Source organism: Leucoraja erinacea, chromosome 3 (genome assembly GCF_028641065.1).
Source record: "Leucoraja erinacea ecotype New England chromosome 3, Leri_hhj_1, whole genome shotgun sequence".
In the NCBI taxonomy this organism is placed as follows: Eukaryota; Metazoa; Chordata; class Chondrichthyes; order Rajiformes; family Rajidae; genus Leucoraja; species Leucoraja erinaceus.
This window is the reverse complement of record NC_073379.1, coordinates 12,410,879-12,436,764: the sequence shown is the minus strand read 5'-3', so window position 1 is coordinate 12,436,764 and position 25,886 is coordinate 12,410,879. Positions and strand designations below refer to the sequence as shown.

Sequence of the window (25,886 nt, the reverse complement as noted above, 5' to 3'; positions counted from 1 at the left end):
AATTTAGAAGATTGAGGGGGGATCTTATAGAAACTTACAAAATTCTTAAGGGGTTGGACAGGCTAGATGCAGGAAGATTGTTCCCGATGTTGGGGAAGTCCAGAACAAGGGGTCACAGTTTAAGGATAAGGGGGAAATCTTTTAGGACCGAGATGAGGAAAACTTTTTTCATACAGAGCGTGATGAATCTCTGGAATTCTCTCCCGCAGAAGGTAGTTGAGGCCAGTTCATTGGCTATATTTAAGAGGGAGTTAGATGTGGCCCTTGTGGCTAAAGGGATCAGGGGGTATGGAGAGAAGGCAGGTATAGGATACTGAGTTGGATGATCAGCCATGATCATATTGAATGGTGGTGCAGGCTCGAAGGGCCGAATGGCCTACTCCTGCACCTATTGTCTATGTTTCTATGTTTCTAAAGTGTACTACATGATTTAAGTCCAGTAAAGTCCGATTAAAAGTCTCCAATTAGGTAGATGGGAGGTCTGGGCCACTCTCTAGTGGGTGAGAGGACAGTTTAGTTCCCTGATGCCCAAATGTCTTTTACATGTTGGTATTAGTACATCACATGTCGTTCCATATACTCATCACTCTTTGTGTGAAAAAGTTGCCCCTCAGGTTCCTATTAAATCTTTCCCCTCTCATCTTAAACCTATGTCCTCTAGTTCTTGATTGACCAATGCTGGGGAAATTACTCTGCCAGTAGTGATTGCAAGTCATCTAAATCAAGATCCTTGATCAGTTTTAGTTAGATTATTTTCAGGATGTAAAATATTTCTTGTATTTCAGTGTTTCTTGCCCATCCTGAATGACTCTTGAGAAGGTGGTGATGAATCAATGGTTTGAACAGCTGCCGCTTTGTTTTAGTGAACCAGCACAGAGACTTAGACCCTGCAGCCCATCGAGTCCACACCGATCATCAATCACACATTCGTACTAGTTCCACGTTATCCCACTTTCTCATCCACTCCTCACACGTTAGGGGCAATTTACAGGAGCCAATTGACCTACAAACCCGCAGGTCTTTGGGATTGTGGGAGGACACCGGACGGGGAGGAAATCGGAGCACCTGGAGAAATCCGGGTCTCTGGCACTACGAGCTAGTAGGTCGAACAGCTGCACCACTGTGCCCACTGTGAAGGTATGCCCACTGGCAGTCCCCTTGGGAAGGGAATTCCAGGCTTTAGACCCAGTGACGATGATGGAACTGCAACGTATTTCAAGTCAGGAAAATGTATAATTTGGAGGGGAACGTAAAGTGGTGATGTTGGAATAGGTCGGCCAAACGCACAAATAGATGCACAGAGTCTCTTGCCCGGAGCGGGGGAATCGAAAACCAGAGGACATAGGTTTAAGGTGAAGGGGGAAAGATTTAACAGGAATCTGATGGGTAACTTTTTCACAGAAGGGTGGTGGGTGTATGGAATTAGTTGCCAGAGGAGGTAGTTCATTAGACAATACACAATAGACAATAGGTGCAGGAGTAGGCCATTCGGCCCTTCGAGCCAGCACCATCATTCATTGTGATCATGGCTGATCATCCAGTACCACATTCCTGTGTTCTCACCATATCCCCTGACTCCGCTATCTTTAAGAGCTCTATCTAACTCTCTCTGGAAAGCATCCAGAGAGTCCGCATCCACTGCCTTCTGTGTCAGAGAATTCCACAGATTCACAACTCTCTGGGTGAAAACGTTTTTCCTCATCTCCGTTCTAAATGGTCTACCCCTTATTCTTAAAATGTGGCCCCTGGTTCTGGACTCCCCCAACATCGGGAACGTGTTTCCTGCCTCTAGCGTGTCCAATCCCTTAATAATCTTATATGTTTCAGTAAGATAGCCTTTCATCCTTCAGGCAGGGGACTATCAGAATGTTGAAACGCTGTTAACCAGGTACATGGATAGGACAGGTTTAGAGGGATGTGAGCCAAACGCAGGCTGGTGGGGTTGTGCTGTAGTTTAAATGTGGTATGTTGGTTGGCGTGGGCAAGTTACGCTCTATGACTCTGTATCCCGATGCATATCCAACTTGGTAAAGGTGAAGATGTTGTGCATTTCAACACACAGAGAAGAGTGCAGATACCCACTGCCCTCTGTGTAAAACAATGTGTCCTGCAAATCTTGTTCAACCTGTTCCCTTTTCATCTTAAAGCTTTGCACAATGGTGTACGACACATGCACGCACGCACACACACACACACACACACACACACACACACACACACACACACACACACACACACACACACACACACACACACTGTCTATTGTCTAAACCTGCGCCTGTTCTCTTTTTGTAGGCCTTCAGCGCGCGTCATGCTCTCGCGTCAGAAGCGGAACTCCTGCCTACGTGTCACTGCCTCCATGACCCTGCTCGGCGTGGGCCTTTACTTTGGGTTTCACGCCTTATGGCTCAGCGGCCTGGAGTCTCCCGAAGCCGGCGATGTGGAGGGGCTCCACCTTCACCACCACGAGCACGGAGTTTACCATCAGGCCGCAGTAATTACTGATTCAGGTCAGTGCCCAGATTCCACCCCATACCTCTAAAATGTCGCCCAAAGAGTCGTAGCATCTTTCTGGTCGCCGCTGGATTTTGAAATGTTCAAAACTTTTCGGCGACAGTCGGTGACCATGGGCTTGTCGTAGCTTGTCTTCATCTGACGTAGGTGCTGAATTAGGTTGTCGTAGGTTGTCGCCAGGATGGCGTAGATTGTTGCTGGTGCTGACTTCGGTGAATTCCATTGTCGCAGTTACCGGCAGCCGCCTAAAAAATCGCCTAAGGGGGACAGGCACATTAGTCCAGTCGCCGTTTTTTTTGCCGACCTGCTACGACTGTGACAGTAAATCGCTTAGTGGAACAGGCCCTTAACGGCGTGTTAATTGGCTTGTGTAAGTTGTCCCTACTGTGTAGGATAGAACTAGTGTATGGGTGATCGCTGGTCGGCACGGACTCAGTGGGCTGAAGTGCCTGCTTCCACACTGCATCTATAAACTAAACTAAACGAGTAAGGCACAGTGCTGGAGACACAGGTTCAATCCTGACCTCGGGTGCTCTGTGTGGTGTTTGCACGTTCTCTCTGCAACTGCGTGGGTTTCCTCCAACATTCCAAAGACGTGCGGGTTTGTAGGTTAATTGGTTTCTGTAAATTGCCCCAAGTGTGTGGGGAGTGGATGAGAAAGTGGGATAACATGGAACGAGTGTGAAAGTGTGATCGAAGGTCGGTGTGAACTCAGCCGGTCGAGGGGTCTCAGTTACTATGCTGGATCTTTAAACAAAGACTGCAGTGTTTCAAAGAGTTATCGCCTTCACGAATAATTAGGGATGGGCAAGAAAAAAATATTTTTTGCATATCTTTTATTCCTTGTTCTTTATCTCTCTACATCATCGTGTATGTCTCTCTTTTACCTTATCCCTAACCAGTCTGAAGAAGGGTCTCGACCCGAAACGTCACCCATTCCTTCTCTCCAGAGATGCTGCCTGTCCCGCTGAGTTACTCCAGCTTTTTGCGTTTTCCTTGGGCAATATCTTGGCTTATTGTCAACACATTGATCCTGATGTATGTGTCGATGAAAGTACAGGTCTCTTCCAGCAACACTAGGGCGGCAGAGTGGTGCAGCGGTAGAGTTGCTTACCTTACAGGGGCGGAGACCCGGGTTTGATCCTGACTACGGGTGCTGGCTGTATGGAGTTTGTACGTTCAACCCGTGACCTGCGTGGGTTTTCTCCAAGATCTTCGGTGTCCTCCAGCACTCCAAAGACGTGCAGGTTTGTAGGTTAATTGGCTTTGTTTAAATGTAAATTGTCCCTAGTGTGCGTGGGATAGAGTTAATGTGTGGGGATTGCTGGCCGGCGCAGACTCGGTGGGCCGAATGGCCTGTTTCCACGATATCCTTCTAAACTAAAAACTAAACTAATCACCAGTGCAAACTATTATCTTACCATCAAGTTGTTATTTATGGGAGTTTGCTGTGTGCATATTGGAGAGAGATAATGCAGGGAAACAAGCCCACCGAGTCAGCACCAACTAGCAGCCGCCCATTCACACCAGGCTTACATTAATCATATTATTTATCCTCCCCACATTCTCATCAATGCCACTAAAGTCCCCCCCCCCCTCCCCCGCACATATTTGGGGTAAATTATAGCGACGAATTAACCACACATCTTCAGAATGTCGGAGGAAATTGGAGCACCCAGAGAAAACCACATTTCACGCTGCCTCGATAAGGCCAGCAGCATAATCAAGGACCTGTCAAACCCCGGTCACTCCCTCTTCTCCCCTCTCCCATCAGGCAACAGGCACAGAAGTGTGAAAACGAACGCACACCTCCAGGGGCAGATTCTTTCCAGCTGTTATCAAGCAACTGAACTATCCTATCACCAACTACAGAGCGGTCCTGACCTCCCATCTACCCCATTGGAGACCCTCGGACTATCTTTAATCAGAGGTCATCTTGCACTGAACGCTACTCCCTTTATCCTGTATCTGTACAATGTGAACGGCTTGGTTGTAATCCTGTATAGTCCGTTGGCTGACTGGAGAGCACGCACCAAAAAAGCTTCTTACTGTACCTCAATACATGTGACAATAAGCTAAACAACTAAACTAAACTGCACACAGACAGTGCCAGAGTTCAGGATTAAACCCAGGTCCCTCACGTCATGAGCCAATGGCTTAATTCATTAACCCAAGTAGGTGCTCTGCTTCTTAAGGGCCTGTCCCACTTGGCCGTCATGCAGATGGCGTGCAAAGATTTTGTATGTCACAAAGTCCTTGGACGCTGCGCGCGCCCGCGCTTCACTGCCTTTGTGATCGCGCACCATGAGCGCGTAAAGTGCACCATGCGCGCATCACGTGCGTGTCATGACGTGTAAATTATGCGCAAATTACTGCCAAGTGGGACAGGCCCTTTACATTGCAACAATGCTAAACAGTGCAAAGGCTGTCAGTAATTGTAACGTCTGCAAAAGACAGTACAGAAAAGCGTCTTTGCATAGACCATGCTCCTCGAAAAGATACTTGGACAGGTATATGGATAGGAAAGGTTTAGAGGGATATGGGCCAAATGTCGGCAAATGGGACTAGGGTAGGTGGGTCAGACTTGGTCAGCATAGGCAAGTTGGGCCAAAGGGTCTGTTTCTGTGCTGTATACCTCCATGACTGTAACAGATCTGCATAACAAATAACCAGGAGTTACAAAGTCAGCAGCACTCAGCAAGAGCTCTTGATTAAACTCATTAAGCAATAGAAACTTCACTAATTAATCTGCACAACCATGAAATTAAATTACTTCCAGGCAAAAAAAAACTCTCATGTCAACTTGAATTCCTTTAGTTTTCTGAAATAAACTTGCACGTTTGACTTGCAGTGCAAGAAGCAAAGATGCGTGTTGCACAATGTTTTGTTTATTTAATTTCCAGGCTATTACTTTGCAGATTAACAATGGACGGGTAAACAGAATAATCTCTCTGGTTTTGAGTTAGTTTACAGATACTCTACGGAAACAGGCCCGTCAGCCCACAGGGTCCGTGCCGACCAGCGATCCCCGCACACTAGCACTATCCTACACACACTAGTGACAATTTACATTTACAATTAAACCACAAACCTGTACGTCTTTGCATTGTGCAAGGAAACCAGAGCACCTGAGGAAAACCCACACGGTCACACAAACTCGGCACAGACAACACCCATAGTCAGGATTGCACCCGGTTCTCTGGTGCAATAAGACAGCAACTCAGTGCGCCAAACCAAGCTCTGGAAAATGCCTGAAAGCCATGTCCCACTGTACTAGTTTGTTCAAGCAACAAACGCTTTTCACTGTACACAAGAGTCAGGAGTGTTTTATTGTCATATGTCCCGGATGGGACAATGAAATTCTTACTTGCTGCAGCACAACAGAATATGTGAATATGTAAACGCAGTGCATAACGGGGGAAGAGGGAAAAAAGAAAATGTTCAATAAATAACTAATATAGTGCAATAATAATATCGTCTTTTGCAATTCAGAGCTCAGAGCTTATTTGTTGTTGTGTTTAATAGCCTGATGGATGTGGGGAAGAAGCTGTTCCTGAACCTGGATGTTACAGTTTTCAGGCTCCTGTACCTTCTTCCTGATGGCAGTGGTGAGATAAGTGTGTGGCCAGGATGGTGTGGGTCCCTGAAGATTTTGGCTGCCTTTTTGAGGCAGCGACTACGATAGATCCCTTCGACGGTGGGGAGGTCAAAGCCGGGGATGGACTGGGCAGTGGTCACAATTTTTTGCAGTCTTTTACGCTCCTGGACGTTCAAGTTGCCGAACCAGGCCACGATGCAACCATTCAGAATGCTCTCTACTGTGCACCTGTAAAAGTTCAGGAGAATCCTCCTCGATATGCCGAATCTCTGTAACCTTCTCAGAAGTAGAGTTGCTGATGTGCCTTCTTTATAATTGCATCGGTGTGCTGGGTCCAGGAAAGATGTTCGGAAATATGCATGCCCAGGAATTTGAAGTTTTTGACCCTCTCCACCATCATCCCATTGATGTGAACAGGATTGTGGGTCCTCATTCCTTCCCCTACCAAAGTCCACAATCAGTTCCTTGGTCTTACTGATGTTGAGATCCAGGTTGTTGTGCTGGCACCATTTGGTAAGTCGGTCGGTCGGTCGGTCGATCTCACTTCTATACTCTGATCCGTCTACATACATGTGACAATAAACTAAACACAAACTCAAATACATGATTACAATTGACCCATCCACAGTGTACAGATACATGCCTCAACTACCTTCTCCAGCAGCTTGTTCCACCCACCCACCCCTCTTTAACTTAAAACTTGGCCCTTGGGTTTCTCCCCACATCTCCAACCTGTCCTCTGGATCTTGATTTCCCTACTCTGGGTAAAAGACTCGGTGCATTCACCATTTCTATTCCCCTCATGATCTTAAACACATGTAATTTATTCTCAATCTTTGGGGAAATGAACGTACATGTGCACAATCAATAGACAATAGACAATAGGTGCAGGAGTAGGCCATTTGGCCCTCCGAGCCAGCACCGCCATTCAATGTGATCGTGGCTGATCATCCCCAATCAGTACCCCGTTCCTGCTTTCTCCCCATATCCCCTGACTCCACCATTTTTAAGAGCAGCCCTATCTAGCTCTCGCTTGAAAGCATCCAGAGAACCTGCCTCCACCGCCCTCTGAGGCAGAAAATTCCACAGACTCACCACTCTCTGTGAGAAAAAGTGTTTCCTCGACCACCTTCCAAGTATCCACTGACAAATAGTTTTTGGCACAACATCACAATGGGCAGCACGGTGGCGCAGCAGCAGAGTTGCTGCCTGACAGCACCAAGGACCCGTGTTCCATCCCAGCTACGGGTGCTGTCTGCACAGAGTTTGGACGTTCTGCCCGTGACCTGCGTGGGGTTTCTCTGAGATCTTTGAATTCCTGCCGCGTACTCCAAGGACGTGCAGGTTTGTAGGTTAATTGGCTTGGTATACATGTAAAAAATGTCCCCCAGAGTGTGTAGGATAGTGTTAGTGTGCGGGGATCGCTGGTTGGTGCGGACACAGTGGGCCGAAGGGCCTCTTTTGCATGCTGCATCTCTAGTATAATTCCCTCCACGCTGCCCCCCCACACGCACCTGTGGTAAGCAGTGCAAGCCATTTCCCTGTGACATTATAAATGATTATGACTGCCTGCGGCAATCACTGGAGAATTACTTTGATTTTGCTTTTGCACAAACAAGCCTTAAAATAAAAGCTAAGCTATGATAACTGGTCTCAAGGGTTCATTTTACATGCCGCCAAGAAGATTAGTGGACGGGCTGAGGTTTGTTTCAAGTATTTGAAAGGATAACTAGCATCAACAATTCTGCTGGGGGTGCCCAGGACAAAGAACAATACACAGCCTTAAAGTTACAGCTAGATCGCTCGTTCACGAGAAGCACTTAGACAGTACAGCACAGAAACAGGCCCTTCGGCTCAACTTGCCCATGCAGACCAAGATGCAGAACTTGCCCATGCAGACTAAGACCGGGAGGAGGTGGCTGATCTAGCACTCTGGTGCCAGGATAACAGCCTCCTCTTGAACATCAAAAAAACGAAGGAGCTGATCATGGACTTTAGGAGGGCACATCATCCGAGGACGTACACTCCATTGAGGATAAATGGGGATCCTGTGGATAGGGTGAACTGTTTTAAATATCTGGGAGTCCACATCTCCGAGGATATGACATGGGCATCACACGCCTCAGCACTCGTGAGTAAGGCAAGGCAGCGCCTTTACCACTTCAGGCAATTGAGGAAATTCAGAGTGTCTCCGAGGATCCTCCAGTGCTTCTACGCAGCGGCGGTGGAAAGCATCTTGTCCGGGAACATTACCATCTGGTTTGGGAATTGCTCTGCCAAGGACAAGAAGGCTCTGCAGAGAGTAGTGCGTTCGGCCGAACGCACTATGGGAACTTCACTCACCCCCCTGCAGGAACTATACAACAGGAGGTGCAACTCCAGAGCAAATAAAATCATGAGAGACCCCTTCCACCCCTGCAACGGACTGTTCCAGCTGCTACGGTCAGGCAAACGCCTCCGTTGCCATGAGAACGGAGAGGTTGAGAAGGAGTTACTTCCCAGAGGCAATTCGGACTGTAAACGCCTATCTCACCAGGGACTAACTCTACAGAACGTTTTTTCCTTCCATTATTTATTATGTAAAAGAATATGTGTGTTATGATTGTGTTTATAATTTGTTTGGTTGTTTTGTTGTTTGTCTTTTGCACAAAAGTCCGCGAGCATTGCCACTTTCATTTCACTGCTCATCTCATATGTGTATGTGACAAATAAACTTGACTTGACTTGACTTGACTTGACTTGACTTGACTTGAGATGCCCCGTCTAAGCTAGTCACTATTAAGTAACTTCTACTTGCACCCCTCTCCCCTCCATTTTCCCCCTTCCTCCACCCTCGTCGTTTTACCAGTTTCACGGGTCTCCACATTGTATACCTCTTTAGATCACATCTTTACAGCGCGGAAACAGGCCCATTGGCCCACCGAGTCCGCACCGACCAGCGATCCCCGCACATTAACACAATCCTACACACACTAGGGACAATTTTGCATTTATATGTTCATACCAAGCCAATTGACCGACAAACCTGCGCATCTTTGGAGTGTGGGATGAAACTGAAGATCTCGGAGAAAACCCATGCAGATCACGGGATGAACGTACAAACTCCGTACAGAAAGCACCCGTAGCCATGATCAAACCCGGATCTCAGGCGCTGTTAGGCAGCAACTCTACCGTTGCACCACCCCGCGTTTGCACGTTCTCCCTGTGGCCACGTGGGTACTCTGGTTTCTTTAAGACTTTAGCGATACACCGTGGAAACAGGCCCTTCGACCCACCGAGTCCGCACAGATCATCCTGCATACTAACACTACCCTACGCATTGGAAAAGTTTACAATCTACAGAAGCCAATTAAACTACAAACCTGCATGCCTTTGATGTGTCAGAGGAAACCGGAGCACCCGGAGAAAACCCACGCCGTCACAAGGAAAACCTACAAAATCCGCACAGACAAACCACCAAGGTCAGGATGGAGACCGGGTGTCTGGCCCTGCAAGGCAGCAACTCTACCGCTGCACCACCACCAAGTGTACACATTGACAACACACAGCTGAAACCAGTTCACGCTGTGTGAGTACTGCTGCACAAGGAAATATCAACCAGAATCACTCAAGCACTTGGTCGGCTGCAGGCAGTGTTAAACCACCACGACATCAAGCTGCCAACTAGGCTGTAAGTCTACAAAGCTGCAGTACTCTCCAGCTTGCTGTATGGATGTGAAGCATGGACCATGTACAGCAGACACACCCGCCCGCCCGCCCGCTTGAGAAATTCCATGTGCGCTCCATGGGCACTCGCTGTCAGGACAGGGTGATCAGCATGGAAGTGCTGGACCGGTCTGGATTCACAAAGCATCGAAGCATTGATCATAAAGGCCCAGCTTCAACGTACAGGCCACGTGATCTGGATGAATTAATCCCTTGTCAACTCCTGTACCGAGTTCTGTCACAGGGTCAAATGAACCCAGGGAAATGCCCAAAGAAACGGTTCAAAGACTGTATCAAGGACCACCTCCAGCACGCAGGCCAAGCCCCAAACAAACTGGAAACCAGTGCTAGTGACAGGACTGGCTGGCGTACAACCACTAGGAAGGCAGTCAGCACTTTTGAGGACAATCGCCCAAGCCGACTCTTAGTGCCAGAGACGGGAGGAAGGCTGCAACCCTAGATCCCCCCCCACCCCACAGCGGCCTTCATGAGCCCCCACTGCTCCCACGTGTGTGTGGCTCAAACATCGTGAGCTACACTCCATCCCACAAGACATGAGACTGCACAACCATGGTATCGTCGCTATGACGGGCTCGAAGGGCCGAATGGCCTCCTGCACCTGTTTTCTATGTTCCTACCACCGCCACCATTGTCCCTGGCGTGTAGGGAGTGGAAGAGTAAGTGGGAAAATGTAGAACTAGTGCAAACAGGTGATCAATGGTCAACGTGGACTCAGTGGGCCGAAGGGCCTGTTTCCGTGCTGTATCTCCAAAACTAAACTAAATGTACGATCTGTAAACTAAACCAAACTGAATTGATGGATTTGTCGGGTAAGGCTTCTGAGGGGATAAAGCCTGGAAATGAGTTGGGATGAAGATCGGTCAGGGATCTAATTATACAGCATGAATGGCTCACAGAAGCTGATGTGTCTGTGTGTAGGTGTGGGAGTAGATTTATGGGTGTGCGTGCGTGAGAGGACATTACCGTTGCATGATATGATATGTCTGTGTGCATGCGCATGTATAACACCATATCTGATCGATGATTTTGTGCTTCATTTCCTGACTTAGAGCTATCAGCACAATGTATGACCAAACAAGAGCAAATAAATAGGATAAATAAAAGCTGGAAACACAAGTGCTTGGCAACAGTCTCCATCCTGCAGCAAAAATAATGGCATAACTTTATTCTAAACCTCCTCTGGAAATAGTCTCAATACCATTGATAAGTCAAACGCTGTCTCCGCAGTTGACACTATTGCCTGGCGGGTGATGTAAAGATGCAGGAATTGTTTCTTCTATTTTAGTTTAGTTGAGAAAGACAGTGCAGAGACAGGGCCCTTTGGCCCACCGAGTCAGTGCCGACCAGCGATCACACCGCGTACACCAGCACTATCCTACACACTAGGGACAATTTAAATTTGGAGTCACTGGAAGCGGAGGTTGGTTTGTGCGATGGTCTGGGCTACGTCCACCATTCTGTTCAATTTATTGCGTTTTTTTTTTCCTTTGTATCGAAAACACAATTTACTTAAATACCACCATGATACAAAAACCAAAACCGTGGTGACACACCCACCATCATATTACAGAATCACCAAATGATTCAAACATTAAATTACAAACAGCTATGTTACAAATTACACCACCCTCTCTAACACCACCAGGGCATGGACGTAACCCCGGTAAAGAGGCAAACGTCTGGTTTGGGCGAAGCCCTCTTCCGCCTGGCGCTGTTTGACTCATGGATGGCCAGCTTGGCCAGGCCCAGGAGCAACTCAACCAGGACATGTTCAGCCCTGCCCACTCCCCGGATCCCGTCACCAGACCTTCGGTTGCTGACAGCAGAGCCGCTCCTCCCACTACCGACCCTGGGTGGAGTGGCGGTGCTCCTCGCCCTCCGGACCCTGGCTACAAGGGACGCTCTACTGGTCCCTCTACCCTCAACCGGAACGTCTCTGCACTTGGCGTCCGCCAGTTTATTGCGGTCTTGGATGGATCCATTCCCAAACGGTGCTGTGATGCATCCTGATAAAATGCTTTCTACACACTCCTTAGTGCAACCATAGACAGTCCATAGTTCAAATAATATGAGTTAGGGTTTGTGTAATGTTCAAGAGCCTGATGATTGTTGGGAGGAAGCTGTTCGTGAACTTGGTAGCCACAGTTCTCAGGCTCCTGCACCTTCTTCCTGATGGTTGGAGTGTGGCTAGGGTGGTGTGGGCCTCTGAAGATGCTGGCTGCCTTTATGAGACAGCGCCTCTTATAGATCCCTTCGATAGAGCGGAAGTCCAGAGGATGTCTGGGAAAAGTCTTTGTGTTATCAAATGCCTCGAGCATGGAGTATCTTTTTAAAGACACCGTGATGTTCACTGAAAAACCAGGAGGGACAACAGCCATCAACCCAATATGAAGACTCTCAAAGGGAAAGAGTTTTGAAAAAATAAGAGGCTGCAAACCCTTATTATGAGGCCTTCTAGTTTAAAACTTAGCTTAGTTTCCAAAGATTGTCTGTTCCAACCAGAACCTCAGCGGTGGGCCAAAGCCTGTGGAGCAGAGAGGTGAAATATAATTGGGAGAGGATAGCAGATAAATCAGGCAGAGGTTTAATGAAGCAGACCTAGTTTTTTTTTTAATATGCTTGTTATCGTAACGAGCCAAGAATGCAGCTGCAGAAATATTCAGATGATAAATGAGTCCGGAGGTCAGTAATGAGTTAGGAGGTGTTTGAGAGACTCTCAGATTCCAACTGTATTACTCAATGTTGCTGCTCTCCCATCAGAGGCTCTATAGACAAAAGACAATAGCTGCAGGACCAGGCCTTCTGGCCCATCGAGCCAGCATCGCCATTCACTGTGATCATGGCTGATCATCCACAATCAGTACCCCGTTCCTGCCACCTCACCATATCTCTTGACTCCATTATCTTTTAGAGCTCTATCTAACTCTCTCTTGAAAGCATCCCAAGAATCGGCCTCCACTGCCTTCTGAGGCAGAGAATTCCACAGATTCACAACTTTCTGAGTGAAAAGGTTTTTCCTCATCTCCATTCCAAATGGCCTACCCCTTATTCTTAAACTGTGGCCCCTGGTTCAGGGCTCCCCCAACATCGGGAACATGTTTCCTGCATCTAGCGTGGCCAATCCCTTAATAATCTTATGTTCCAATAAGATACCCTCTCATCCTTCTAAATTCCAATGTATACAAGCCCAGCTGCTCCATTCTTTCAACATATGACAGTCCCGCCATCCCGGGAATTAACCTCGTGAGCCTACGCTGCACTCCCTCATTAGCAAGAATGTTCTTCCTTAAATTTGGAGACCAAAACTGCGCACAATACTCCAGGTGTGGTCTCACCAAGGCCCTGTACAACTTTGCTCCTATACTCAATTCCTCTTGTTATGAAGGCCAACATGCCATTAGCTTTCTTCACTGGACTACATGCTTACTTTCAGTGACTGATGTACAAGGACACTCAGATCTCGTTGTACTTCGCCTTTTCCTAATCTGACACCATTCAGATAATAATCTGCCATCCTGTTCTTGCAAACAAAGTGAATAACCTCACATTTATCCACATTAAACTGCATCTGCCATGCATCTGCCCACTCACCCAACCTGTCCAAGTCACCCTGCATCCTCATTGCATCCTCTTCACAGTTCACGCTGCCACCCAGCTTTGTGTCATCTGCAAATTTGCTAATGTTACTTTTAATCCCTTCATCTAAATCATTAATGTATATTGTAAATAGCTGCAGTCCCAGCACCGATCCTTGTGGTACCCCACTAGTCACTGCCTGCCATTCAGAAGGGGACCCGTTAATCCCTACTCTTTGTTTCCTGTCTGCTAACCAATTTTCTGTCCATGTCAGCACTCTACCCGCAATACCATCTAATTTGGCCCACTTATCTATGTTATCCAAGGCTTTCTGAAAGTCCAGGTACACTACATCCACTGACTCTCCCTTGTCCATAGTTACATCCACAATAAATTCCAGAAGATTAGCCAAGCATGATTTCCCCTTTGTAAATCCATGCTGACTCAGACCGTTCCTGTTCCTGCTATCCAAATGTGCGGCTATTTCATTTTTTAGAATTGACTCCTGCATCTTCCCCACCACTGATGTCAGGCTAACTGGTCTATAAAATGCTGTACGATGATAAGTCCAGCACTGAAGTCCAAGAACAAATGTTGATACTTTCCAGTACGTTGTGTTGAGAGGTGAATGGGATTTAAAGGTCTTTAGTGTGGTTTAGTGCAGAGATACAGCCTGGAAACAGGCCTGTCAGTCAGGCCCATCTATTCACCTAATCACACTAGATTTAAATTTTTTTTTTTTTAAATTATAGAGATTCAGCGCTGAAAGAGGACCTTCGGCCCACCTAATTCACGCAGACCTGCAATCGCCCCGTACATTAGCACTATACCACACACAAGGGACAAATTACAATTCACAGATGCTAATTAACCTATAAACCTGTACATCTTTGGAGTGCAGGAGGAAACCGAAGCACCCAGAGAAAACACATGCAGTCACAGGGAGAACATGCAAACTCCACATAAACCACACCCGAGGTCAGGATTGAGGTCTCTAGCACTGTAAGGCAGCAACTCTAACGCTGCGCCACTGTGCCACCCCTTTTTAAATCCTTATAGTAATGAGTTATAACAAAGTTCTATGTTATTACACTTTCTCATCCACTTCCTGCACCCTATGAGCAATTTATAGAGGCCAACGAGCCTACAAACCCGCACGTCTTTCAGTTGTGGGAGAAAATCGGAGCACCCAGAGGAAACCCATGTTTCGGAGCGAGAGCCTTCTTCATTCTGATTGGCATGACCCAAAAGGTCACCTATCCATGTTCTCCACAGATGCTGCCTGATCCTCTGAGTTACTCCAGCACTCCGTGAAACGTCACCTTTCCATGTTCTCCACAGATGCTGCCTGGTCCGCTGAGTTACTCCAGCACTTTTGTCCTGTTATGAAGGTTTAGTAGGCTCGATATCTTTCATTAATGAAGTTGTGTTATTATTTGTAATACCATTTCATCCATTCAGCGTTAGAATATTTAACAAACGCACATCAGTAATCTAATCGGAAAGGGTGCAGAGAAGATGTACGAGGATGTTGCCAGGAATCGAAGACCTGAGCTATAGGGAGAAGTTCGGCAGGCTAGACTATTTCTTGGAGTGCAGAAGGATGAGGGGGGTGATCTTATAGAGAGGTGTGCAAAATCATGAGAGGAATAGATTTGTTAAACGCCAGAGTAGGCAAATTGAGATTCAGAGAACATAAGTTTAAGACGACGGTGGAAAGATTTACTAGGAACCTGAGGGGTAACTTTTTTATACAAAGGGTGGTGGGTGTATGGATTGCCAGAGGATGTTACCAGGACCTTGAGGGCCAGAGCAATAGGGAGAGGTTGGTTTGGCTAAAACTGTTCCTTGGAGCACAGAGGACCTAGGGGTGATATGAGATAGGTGCATAAATTCATGTGGAGAACATAGGAAAATAGATAATCTTTCCCGCAGGAAAAGGAAATGATAAACCAGAGGATATACGTATGTTTATGGTGAGAGAAACAAGATTCAATGCAATCCTAAGGGGCAACTTTTTCCTCTCAGAAGGTGGTGGGTGTATTGAACGAGCTGCCGGAGGAGGTAGTTGAGGCAGGGACGACCACAATGTTTAAGAAACATTGAGACAGATATATGGATAGGACAGGTTTAAGAGGGATATGGGTGACACTAGTCCCACCTACACTAGTCCCACTAGTGTACATGGGACATGTTTGTCGACGTGGGCAAGTTAAGCCGAAGGGCCTGTTTCAACACTGTGTGACAATGAATCTAGTGCCAACTCTTTGCCGTTTAGAGATCTGCTCCGGCTTTGCGAAGGAAACTCTGCTTGAAGGCGGCAACGCAGTGGACGCTGGCGTGGTAGCGATGCTCTGTTTGGGAGTGGTGCATCCGCACAGCACCGGAATAGGTAGGTGATGTTAAAGTGTAGTTTAGTTTAGAGATACAGCGTGGAAACAGGCCCTTTGGCCCACTGAGTCCGCACCCAACATCGATCACCCGCTCACCCAATATCTGTTATCCCACTTTCACTCCTTGCACACCGGGGCCAATTTACAGAAGCCAATTAACCTACAAACCTGAACTTTTTTAGAGAGCGGGAGGAAACCGGAGCACCTGGAAAAAAAACCAAGGGGAGAAAGTTCCAACTCCGTACAGACAGCACCCGTAGTTAAGATCGAAGCCGGGTCTCTGGCGCTGTGAGACATGTCGCGGGGTGACGCATGTATGGTCCTGAGTAGTCGCCCAAAGAGTCGTACGTTTTTCTGGTCGCCGCGGGGTTTTCAACGTTGAAAATTTTCAGCCACCTGCTGCGACTATGACGGGTATCAAAAAAATCACGTAAGTGGGACAGGCCCTTAAGGGGGCTCACTGTCAGTAGATTGACCATAGAGTGACTGAGGCTAGCGCTAGAACAGCATTTAAAAACCATTTACGAGAATGTTCCCGGGAATGATTGGGTTAACATATGATGAGCGTTTGACAGGTCTGTGTCTGCACTCGCTGGAGTTTAGAAGGAAGATGACATTGAAAGTTGCCAAATAGTTAACGGCCTGGATAGAGTTGATGTGGAGAGGATATTTCCACTCGTGGGCCAGTCTAGTACCAGAGAGCGCAGACGAAGAATTAAAAGGACGTACCACTAGAAAGGAGTTGAGGAGGAATATATTTAGCCAGAGCGTGCTGAAATTGTGGAATTCATTGCCACAGACGGCTGTGGATGCAAAGTCATTGGACAAATTAAATGCAGAGATTGGAAGGTTCTTGATTAGTACGGGTGTCAAAGGTTACGGGGAGACGGCAGGAAAATGGGGTTGAGAGGGAAAGGTAGATGAGCCATGATTGAGTGGAGGATTAGTCTCGATGGGCCAAATTGCCTAATTCTGCTCCCATGATTTATGAACTAATTAACATGCAGTATAATATTGATAAATGTGAGGTTATCCACTTTGGCAGCAAAAACAAGGGGGCAGATTATTATCTCAATGAGGTTAGGTTAGGCAAGGGGGAGGTGCAGCGAGACCTGGGCGTCCTTGTACACCGGTCACTGAAAGTTAGCTTACAGGTACAACAGGCAGTGAAGAAAGCTAATGGAATCTTGGCCTTCATAACAAGAGGATTTCAGTATAGGAGTAAAGAGGTTCTTTTGCAGTTGTATAGGGCTCTGGTGAGACCACATCTGGAGTATTGCGTACAGTTTTTGTCTCCTAATTTGAGGAAGGACATCCTTGTGATTGAGGCAGTGCAGCGTAGGTTCACGAGATTGATCCCTGGGATGGCGGGACTGTCATATGAGGAAAGATTGAAAAGACTAGGCTTGTATTCACTGGAGTTTAGAAGGATGAGGGTGTAACTTATAGAAACATATACAATTATAAAAGGACTGGACAAGCTAGATGCAGGAAAAATGTTCCCAATGTTGGGCGAGTCCAGAACCAGGGGCCACAGTCTTAGAATAAAGGGGAGGTCATTTAAGACTGAGGAGAGAAAAAACTTTTTCACCCAGAGAGTTGTGAATTCATAGAATTCCCTGCCACAGAGGGCAGTGGAGGCCAAATCACTGGATGGATTTAAGAGAGAGTTAGATAGAGCTCTAGGGGCTAGTGGAGTCAAGGGATATGGGGAGAAGGCAGGCACGGATTATTGATAGGGGACGATCAGCCATGATCACAATGAATGGAGGTGCTGGCTCGAAGGGCCGAATGGCCTACTCCTGCACATATTTTCTATGTTTTTATGGATAGGGAAGCTTTAGAGGGATATGGGCCAAATGTGGGCAGGTGGGACTAGTGTGGATGGGAGACTTTAGTCGCCATGAACAAGTTGGGCCAAAGGGCGTGTTTCCATGCTGTATGACTCCATGAGTAATTAAGAAGCCCAATGGTTCAACATACCTGATTACTGTGATCAGCCTCTGTGTAACAGCCAGGAACATTGGTTATCCAAGGTTGAATTAAAGACCATTAAAATTGGCCATAACTTTGGAGTAGCTTCAAAGTCAAGAGTGTTTAAGTATCATATTTACTGACAATGGGACAATGAAATTCTTACTTACTGGAATATAACAGGCTTGAAAACTCATAATAAAAAGGAACTGCAGATTTAGTTTAGTTTAGTTTAGATACAGCGCAGAAACAGGCCCTTCGGCCCACCGGGTCCGCGCCGACCAGCGATCCCCGCACATGAACACCATCCTACACCCGCTGGGGACCAATTTTTACATTTACCAAGCCGATTCACCTACAAACCTGCACGTCTTTGGAGTGTGGGAGGAAAACCCGTGCATGTCACGGTGAGAACATACAAACTCTGTACATGCAGCACCCGTAGTCAGGATTGAACCCAGGACTCTGGCGCTGTGAGGCAGCAACTCAACGGCTGCGCCACCATGAAGCCCATCTATGGCCTATGAAATAACCAGTTCTGTACACATGATAATAGTAAACTAAACTAAACAAGTTACTCCAGCACCCGTAGTTGGGATCGAACCCTGGTCTCCGGCGCTGCATTCGCTGTAAGGCAGCAACTCTACTGCTGTGCCACCGTGATTGCCCAGATGCTGATGTATATCTAAGACAGATTCAAAATGCTGGAGTAACTCAGCAGGTCAGGCAGCAACTTTGGAGAGAATGGGCAAGTCCCTTTTTGGGTTGGGTCGGGTTGGGTCTCAAGAGAGTCATATTTCCCTTGGGCAGCTTACAGCCCAGAGGTATGAATGTTGATTTCACTCACTTCAGGTAGCCCCGGCATTCCCTCTCTATCCCTCCCCCACCCATTGCACTAGCTTCTCCCAACAAACAGCTGTTTCCTTTATCATCGTTACTTTTTTGCATATCCTTCATGCATTGTTCTTTATCTCTCTACACCATCGTTTATATCTCTCCGAAACATCACCCATTCCTTCTCTCCGGAGATGCTGCCTGACCCGCTGATTTACTCCAGCATTTTGTGAAACATTACCTATCCACATTCTCCAGAGATGCTGCCTGACCCGCTGAGTTAGTCGAGCACTCTGTGAAACACCACCTATCCATGTTTTACAGAACGCTGCCAGGCCCGCTGAGTTAATCCAGCACTTTGTGTCTTTTTTAAAGAAAACAAACATTTGCAGTTCCTTGGGGTCCACTCTGCCTCTCTTGGCGTGTCACTGTGTCGTAGATAGGTGATTGAAGACTTCTGAAGAAAGGTCTCGACCTGAAATGTCACCTATCCACGTTCTCCAGAGACGCTGCCCGACCTGCTGAGTCTGGGTCTTTTTTTTTTCACCCAAAGAGTGTCGGCTTATTGACTCAAAAGCCACGTCTCGCCACTGTGGACAAATAGTACAGCTGACAGGTCGCTCTTTGAAGAAGTGAAAGGAATTGTCTTGGTGTCCTCGTCAATATTTAATGCAGAGCTCAGCCAGAGCTGGGGAAAGAGACTTATTTATGGAGTACTATTATTAGCTGCGACGCACGCACTTTACAGATTGAATACTTTGAGGGAAGTGTCAGTTTGCTCATCTGAAATGTGTTCTACGCAGGTCACAGGGGGCATGGGGTTGAATGATTAATTAACCTGGATATTCTGGACCAGTTGCGAGCCCGAGAATCAAAGGAACAAGAAACCATTGATAAAGATACAAGGGACAGCAGAAGTGGCAATCTTGGTGGTGTAACTCAGCGGGTCATACAGAACAGTGCAGCACAGGAACAGGCCCTTCGGCCCACAATGTCTCTGCTGAACATAACGCCAAGTGGTAGCTAAAGCGCACCAGCATCCACTCTCCCTTCACGACAGCCATCTTGGACAAAGACTAACAGGATTACCTTACAGACAAAAAATCATCCCCCCACAATGGACACCACTGTGGGGGAAGGCACAATGTCCAGTCCCTATCCCAAGTTCACCCCATAGTTAGGCCTATTGAGGCCACCGCAATTGCCTCTACGGAGGCCCGATGTTCCTGGCCGTTCTCACCGGGTGGTCTTGCCCCGGCGTCGGGAGAGTCCTTTCAGCGGCTTGGCCACCTGGAACGACCGCTATCTAGCTGGAGACTGCGGCTTCCGAAGCCGACAAGGCCGCGCCGGTTTGGAGCTCCCAGGCTCCCGATGTTGAAAACGGCGCCACCCGCTCCGCAGACCCGCAGCCCGGAGGTGGTGAACACGGCGGTCACAGCTCACCAGAGCTCCAGCGCATCGATCCAGCGCAGCGATCCAGGCAAGGCATCGCCCGCTCCGCTCCATGATAGCGCTCCAGCGCTGTGCCGCCACCGAGGCCGAGGTGCTGGGCGGTCCCCGCCAGGAAACGGCGCTCCACGCCCACTGGTAGGCCACGAGGACGGGTCGACGGGCAGCCCGGAGAAAAAGCTGCCTCACCGACCAGGTAGGGACCTAGAAATAAAATTACCCCCTACCCCCCACATTAAAAAGTCCATTTCTCTAAACGGACGAGACTAACTAAAAACTTTTCTTTTAAAAAGCGACTTTAACGGACGGCTGCTGGTTAGCAGCCGTTCCTCCAAGATGACTCCTCCTCCTGACATGGTTTGGAAAGGCACACACCTGTCTGTATAAGGTCCCACAGTTGACAGTGCATGTCAGAGCAAAAACCAAGAAGACGAAGGAATTGTTGTAGACCTCCGAGACAGGATTGAGTCGAGACACAGATCTGGGGAAGGGTATAAAACACTTTCTGCAGCATTGCAGGTCCAGAAGAGCACAGTGGCCTCCGCCATTCTTAAATGGAAGAACTTTGAAACCACCAGGATTCTTCATAGAACTGGCCGCCCAGCCAAACTGTAATCGGGGGAGAAGGGCCTTGGTCAGGGAGGTGACCAAGAACCCGATGGTCACTGACAAAGCTCCAGAGTTCCTCTGTAAAGCATGGTGGTGGCAGCATCATGCTGTGGGGATGCTTTTCAGTAGCAGGAACTGGGAGACTAGTCAGGATCGAGGGAAAGATGAACGGAGCAAAGTACAGAGAGATCCTTGATGAAAACCTGCTTCAGAGCGTTCTGGACCTCAGACTGGGGTGGAGGTTCACCTTCCAACAGGCCAACGACCCTAAGCACACAGCCTAGACAATGCAGGAGTGGCTTTGTGACAAGTCTGTGAATGTCCTTGAGTGGCCCAGCCAGAGCCTGGACTTGAACCCGATCGAACATCTCTGGAGGGACCTGGAAATAGCTGTGCATCGACGCTCCCCATCCAACCTGACAGAGCTTGAGAGGATCTGCAGAGAAGAATGGGAGAAATTACCCAAATACATGTGCGCCAAGCTTGTAACAAACATCATGCCCAAGAAGACTTGAGGCTGTAATCGCTGCCAAAGGTGCCTTAACAAAGTACCGAGTAAAGGGTCTGAATACTTATGTAAATGTGATATTTCAGATATTTCTTTTGAATGACTTTGCAAACATTTCTAAACCCTACCTGTTTTTGCTTTTTTAGATGGGGTATTGTGTGTAGATTGATGATTTAAAAAAAAAAAGAATTTAATCCATTTTAGAATAAGGCTGTAACCAAATGTGGAAAAAATGAAGGAGTCTGAATACTTTTTGAATGCACTGTATAGGAAAGGTTTAGAGGGATATGGGCCCAAGCAGGCTGTTGGGATTAGCTTAGACGTGGCATCTTGTTATGTGTGATGACTGTTGGCAGACTAATTTCCCTCCTGGGATAAATAAAGTTATGATATATCATATCTTGGTTGAGTTGGGCCGAAGGGCCTGATTCCCTGCTATGTCATTCTGCAACTCTATGACTTTCTTCTGACTGGTGGACAGGGAAGGTCTCGAGGGATATGGGTCCATTGTGGACAATTGGGATTAGTTTAGACGGGGCACCTTGGTCAGCATGGATGGGTTGGGCTGAAGGGCCAGTTTCCGTGCAGTGTGACTCTGTGACTCTGTGTTTTACTGCAGGTGGAGTTCTGACCGCCATCTTTCACAACGGGACTTCGGGAGCGACCAAGGCCCTGAACGCGCTGCCGTCGGAGAGGCTGAAGCCGGGCTTTGGAGCGCCGCTCTTGCTGCAGGGCCTGCGGCTACTGCACCACCAGCACGGGAGCCTGCCCTGGGCCCGGCTGCCGGGACGGCCGGCCAAGCTGGCGAGGGAAGGCTTCGCCGTGGACGAGATCCTGGCGCGGGCGGTTGCCAGAGAGGCGGCGGGAGGGGCCGCTGGGCTGTGCCCGTTCCTCTGCGGCCCGGGGCCAGGGCAAGCGCCAAAGGGGGTCGGCGCCCAAGTCACCAATGAGAAACTGGCCACGGTCTTGGAGGAGGTGGTGCGGAAGATGGGGGGAGATTTGTTCCCGGAGACCCTCGCCCGGGACCTGGCCCGTGACTTGAGTTTGGACCCCCAGTCGTTGGCGGAGACCCTCAGACATCAGAGGGCAGTCCTGAGCAGCCCTTTGGTCACTGAGTTGGACGACTTCACCTTGGCCGTCCCACCAGCTCCCTCCGCAGGAGAGGTCCTGATCCAACTGGTAGGAAGGGCCAGGCGGCTGGGTCTCTCTTGGGCCAGCCTTGCCAACGATGTGAACACCTCCAGCACCTACCGACATCTTCTCAACGCCGCCCAGCAAGTCTACCAGAAGCTCCTGGGTCTTCCCGGAAGTCCTCGGGAACGAGGCGGGGGCAGGCGTTCCCCGGAGACGGCTCCCGGTGGTAGTCACGTCTTGGTGGTCGATGGCACCGGCAACATCTTGGCAATGGTGGGCTCCCTCAACAGCACCTTTGGGGCCAAGACCTTCTCACCTTCCACCGGCTCCTTCCTCAGTGATTTCACGGGGAGCCGGGACTCTGGCCTTGTCTACTGGGCCTGCCCGGGATTGCTGAGGTCCAAGGCAGGAGAGGACTACATGGTGCTCGTCAGCTCGGGGGGAGCTGACGCCCCCTTCGTTTCTGCTCAGGCCATCATCAGCGTGGTTTACCTTGAGCGATCGGCCAGCGATGCGTTGGCCGGCCCTCGCTTGTACTTGCACGTGGGACGGCAGGGAGCCCCACACAAGGCCGTCTCGGGACTCAAAAGCGATTCCGAAATATTCGCCCACCTGTCCCGGGAGGTCCCGGGCCTGGAACTGGTCAATGGGACGGCGGAGGGTGTGACCAGCACCCTGGTCGAATCCCACCTAGGACACAAGAGAGCTTACGCACACCCACAGACATGTGCCTTTGTAGATGGTTATTGATTACAGTACAGCATAGGAACAGGCCCTTCGGCCCACACTGTTCATGCCAGCCTTGATGCCTGGTTCATCTCCAGTGCCTGCACGTGATCCATATCACTCCATTCCGTGCCTACAGAGCAGCACAGCACAGGAACGGACCCTTCGACCCACAATGTCCGTGCCGAACATGATGTGTTCAACTAATCTCTGCCTGCACATCAACCAAATCCCTCCATTCCCCGCATATCCACGTGCCTATCTAACAGCCTCTTAAACGCCACTATCATATCTGCCTCCACCACCACCACCCCTGACAGCATGTTCCAGGCACCCACCACCCTCTGTGCAAAAAAAAAGCCCCAAACATCTTCTTTAAACTTTGCCCCTCTCACCTTAAAGTTATGCCCTCTAGTCTTATACGTTTCCACCTGGGCAAAAAGGTTCAGACTGTACCATATCTATGCTTCTCATAATTTTACACGCGTCTATCAGGTCTCCCCTCCAGATAAAATAGACAATAGACAATGGGTGCAGGAGTAGGCCATTCAGCCCTTCGAGCCAGCACCACCATTCACTGTGATCATGGCTGATCATCCACAATCAGTATCCCGTTCCTGCCTTCTCACCATATCCCTTGATTCCGCTATCTTTAAGAGCTCTGTCTAATTCTTGAAAGCATCCAGAGAATTGGCCTCCACTGCCTTCTGATGCGGAGAATTCCACGGATTCACAACTCTCTTGGTGAAAAGGTTTTTCCTCATCTCCGTTCTAAATGGCCTACCCCTTATTCTTAAACTGTGCCCCCCAGTTCTGGACTCCCCCAACGTCTGGAACATGCTTCCTGCCTGTAGCGTATCCAATCCCTTAATAATCATACATGTTTCGATAAGATGCCCTCTCATCCTTCTAAATTCCAGTGTATACAAGCCCAGTCCCGCCATCCCGGGAATTAACCTCATGAGCCGACGCTACACGAAAAATCGCACCTCTGGAGAAAAAGACCTATAAAGTTTGCATTTGGAGTATTGCACGCAGTTCTATAAAGCAACAAACATTTGTCTGGTTTATATTCCATTTTATTTGTACAGAAAATTTACATGCCAATTCGGTGTCTATCTTCGGTGTAAATCAGCATCTGCAGTTCCTTCGTACACATCTGCTCTTCATGGTTCGTGCACAGAAAAAAAATACATTCCCCGAATGTGTGACTCCCACCTGGATACTGGGCATTCAAATCTCCAAAAGCATTCAATGCAGAAGCACTAAAACGTTCAGAGATCAGAAGATGGTTAGCACAAGGTAACACCCTACAGAAGGAACTGATGTTGGAAGGGTGTAATAAAGAACTGCAGATGCTGGTTTAAATCGAAGACAGACACAAAATGCTGGAGTAACTCAGCGGGGCAGGCAGCATCTCTGGAGAGAAGGAGTGTGTGACGTTTCGTGTCAAGACCCTTCGGTCTGATGTGCTGGAGTAACTCAATAGGTCAGGCAGCATCTCTGAAGAAAAGGATGGGTGATGTGTTAGGTCAGGACCCTTCTTAAGACTTCAAGGTCACTCGTTCTTTTTCTCCAGAGGTCCTGCCTGTCCCGCTGAGTTACTCCAGCACATTGTTATCTGTCTATCTACCAAGATAAACTAATCTCTGCCTGCATGTGATCCATATCCCTCCATTCCCTGCATATCCATGTGCCTATGCAAAATTCTCTTAAACGCCACTATTCTATGTGCCTCCACCACTACCCCTGGCAGTGTGTTCCAGGCACACACCATTCCCCGTATGAAAAATATGCCCCGCACATCTCCTTTCCACTTTAACCCTTTGATCTTAACGTTATGCCTTCCAGTCTTTGACATTTCCACCTTGGGCAAAAGGACTATCAATCCTGTTTATGCCTCTCATCATTTCATTTCCTTCTGTCAGATTTCCCTGCAACCTCTTGTGTTCCACAGAAAACAAGCCTGTTCAACCTCTCCCTGCAGCTAATGCCCCTCCAATCCAAGCAATCATAGAACAGAACTGTGCAGCACTGGAACAGGCCCACAATGTCCATTCTGAACATGATGCCAACTATTCTCTGCCTGCACGTGATCCATATCCCTTCCTTCCTCACATATCCATGGAGGTATCTAAATGCCTTTTAAATGCCACCAGCGTATCTGCCTCCACCACCACCATCTGTTTTAACTTATTAAAACAAGTTGGGAGGGATTATTGGAGACACAGAGGAACTGCAGATGCTGGAATCTCGAGCAGAAGAACAAAGCGCTGGAGGAACGCAGTGGATCCGACAGTATCTGTGGAGGGAATAGGCAGACAACATTTCAGATCTGGGCTCTTCTTCGGACCATCATGCCGAGAAAACATTGTCCATTCCCTCCATGGATACTGCCTGACTGCTGCTTTCCTCCAGCCCTTTGATGTAATTGCCTGCAATGATAGGGTTTCAAACCTTCGAAAAAGCATGGGTGGTGCATAAATTAAAAGGACAAACTTGCGTTTATATAGCACCATTCACAATATCAGAGAATCCCAAGGAATTTGAAAGTCACCCAAATGTTTTGGTTGCTATTGGAATATTGGAAATTTGGCAGCAAATTGGCACGTGAATAATCCATACTTGAATACTTGAACCTTTATTGTCATTGAGACCTTTCGGAAGTGGTGGCGCTGCCTGGCAGCTGCGGCTCGCCTGCAGTCCATCTGTTTTTCCTTTTTTTTGTTGTTTTGTTGCAGACCATACAAATCAAATGGAATGCAAACCAGATTAAGTTTGCTACTTCATTGGACTTTTGGTTGGGCTGCATTTAGAGTATTGTGCGCTGTTGTGGTACCAGGAA

The 25,886-nt window shown here is 48.1% G+C and overlaps 1 protein-coding gene across 3 annotated transcripts in view; it reads left to right on the top strand.

The window, feature by feature from the left end:
* Window positions 1-24,100, top strand: part of si:ch73-337l15.2 (glutathione hydrolase 6) — a 77,791-nt gene extending 53,691 nt beyond the window's left edge. For 2 of the 3 annotated variants that reach the window (XM_055632101.1, XM_055632103.1), the window contains 3 exons: window positions 2,296-2,510; window positions 15,693-15,806; window positions 21,801-24,100. In XM_055632101.1, the coding sequence (XP_055488076.1) occupies window positions 2,296-2,510; window positions 15,693-15,806; window positions 21,801-23,065 (1,594 nt within the window). In that variant the 3' untranslated portion in view covers window positions 23,066-24,100. The remainder of the gene's footprint in view (window positions 1-2,295; window positions 2,511-15,692; window positions 15,807-21,800) is intronic. The other variant, XM_055632102.1, reaches the window with a different exon arrangement.
* The last annotated feature ends 1,786 nt before the right edge of the window (window positions 24,101-25,886 follow it).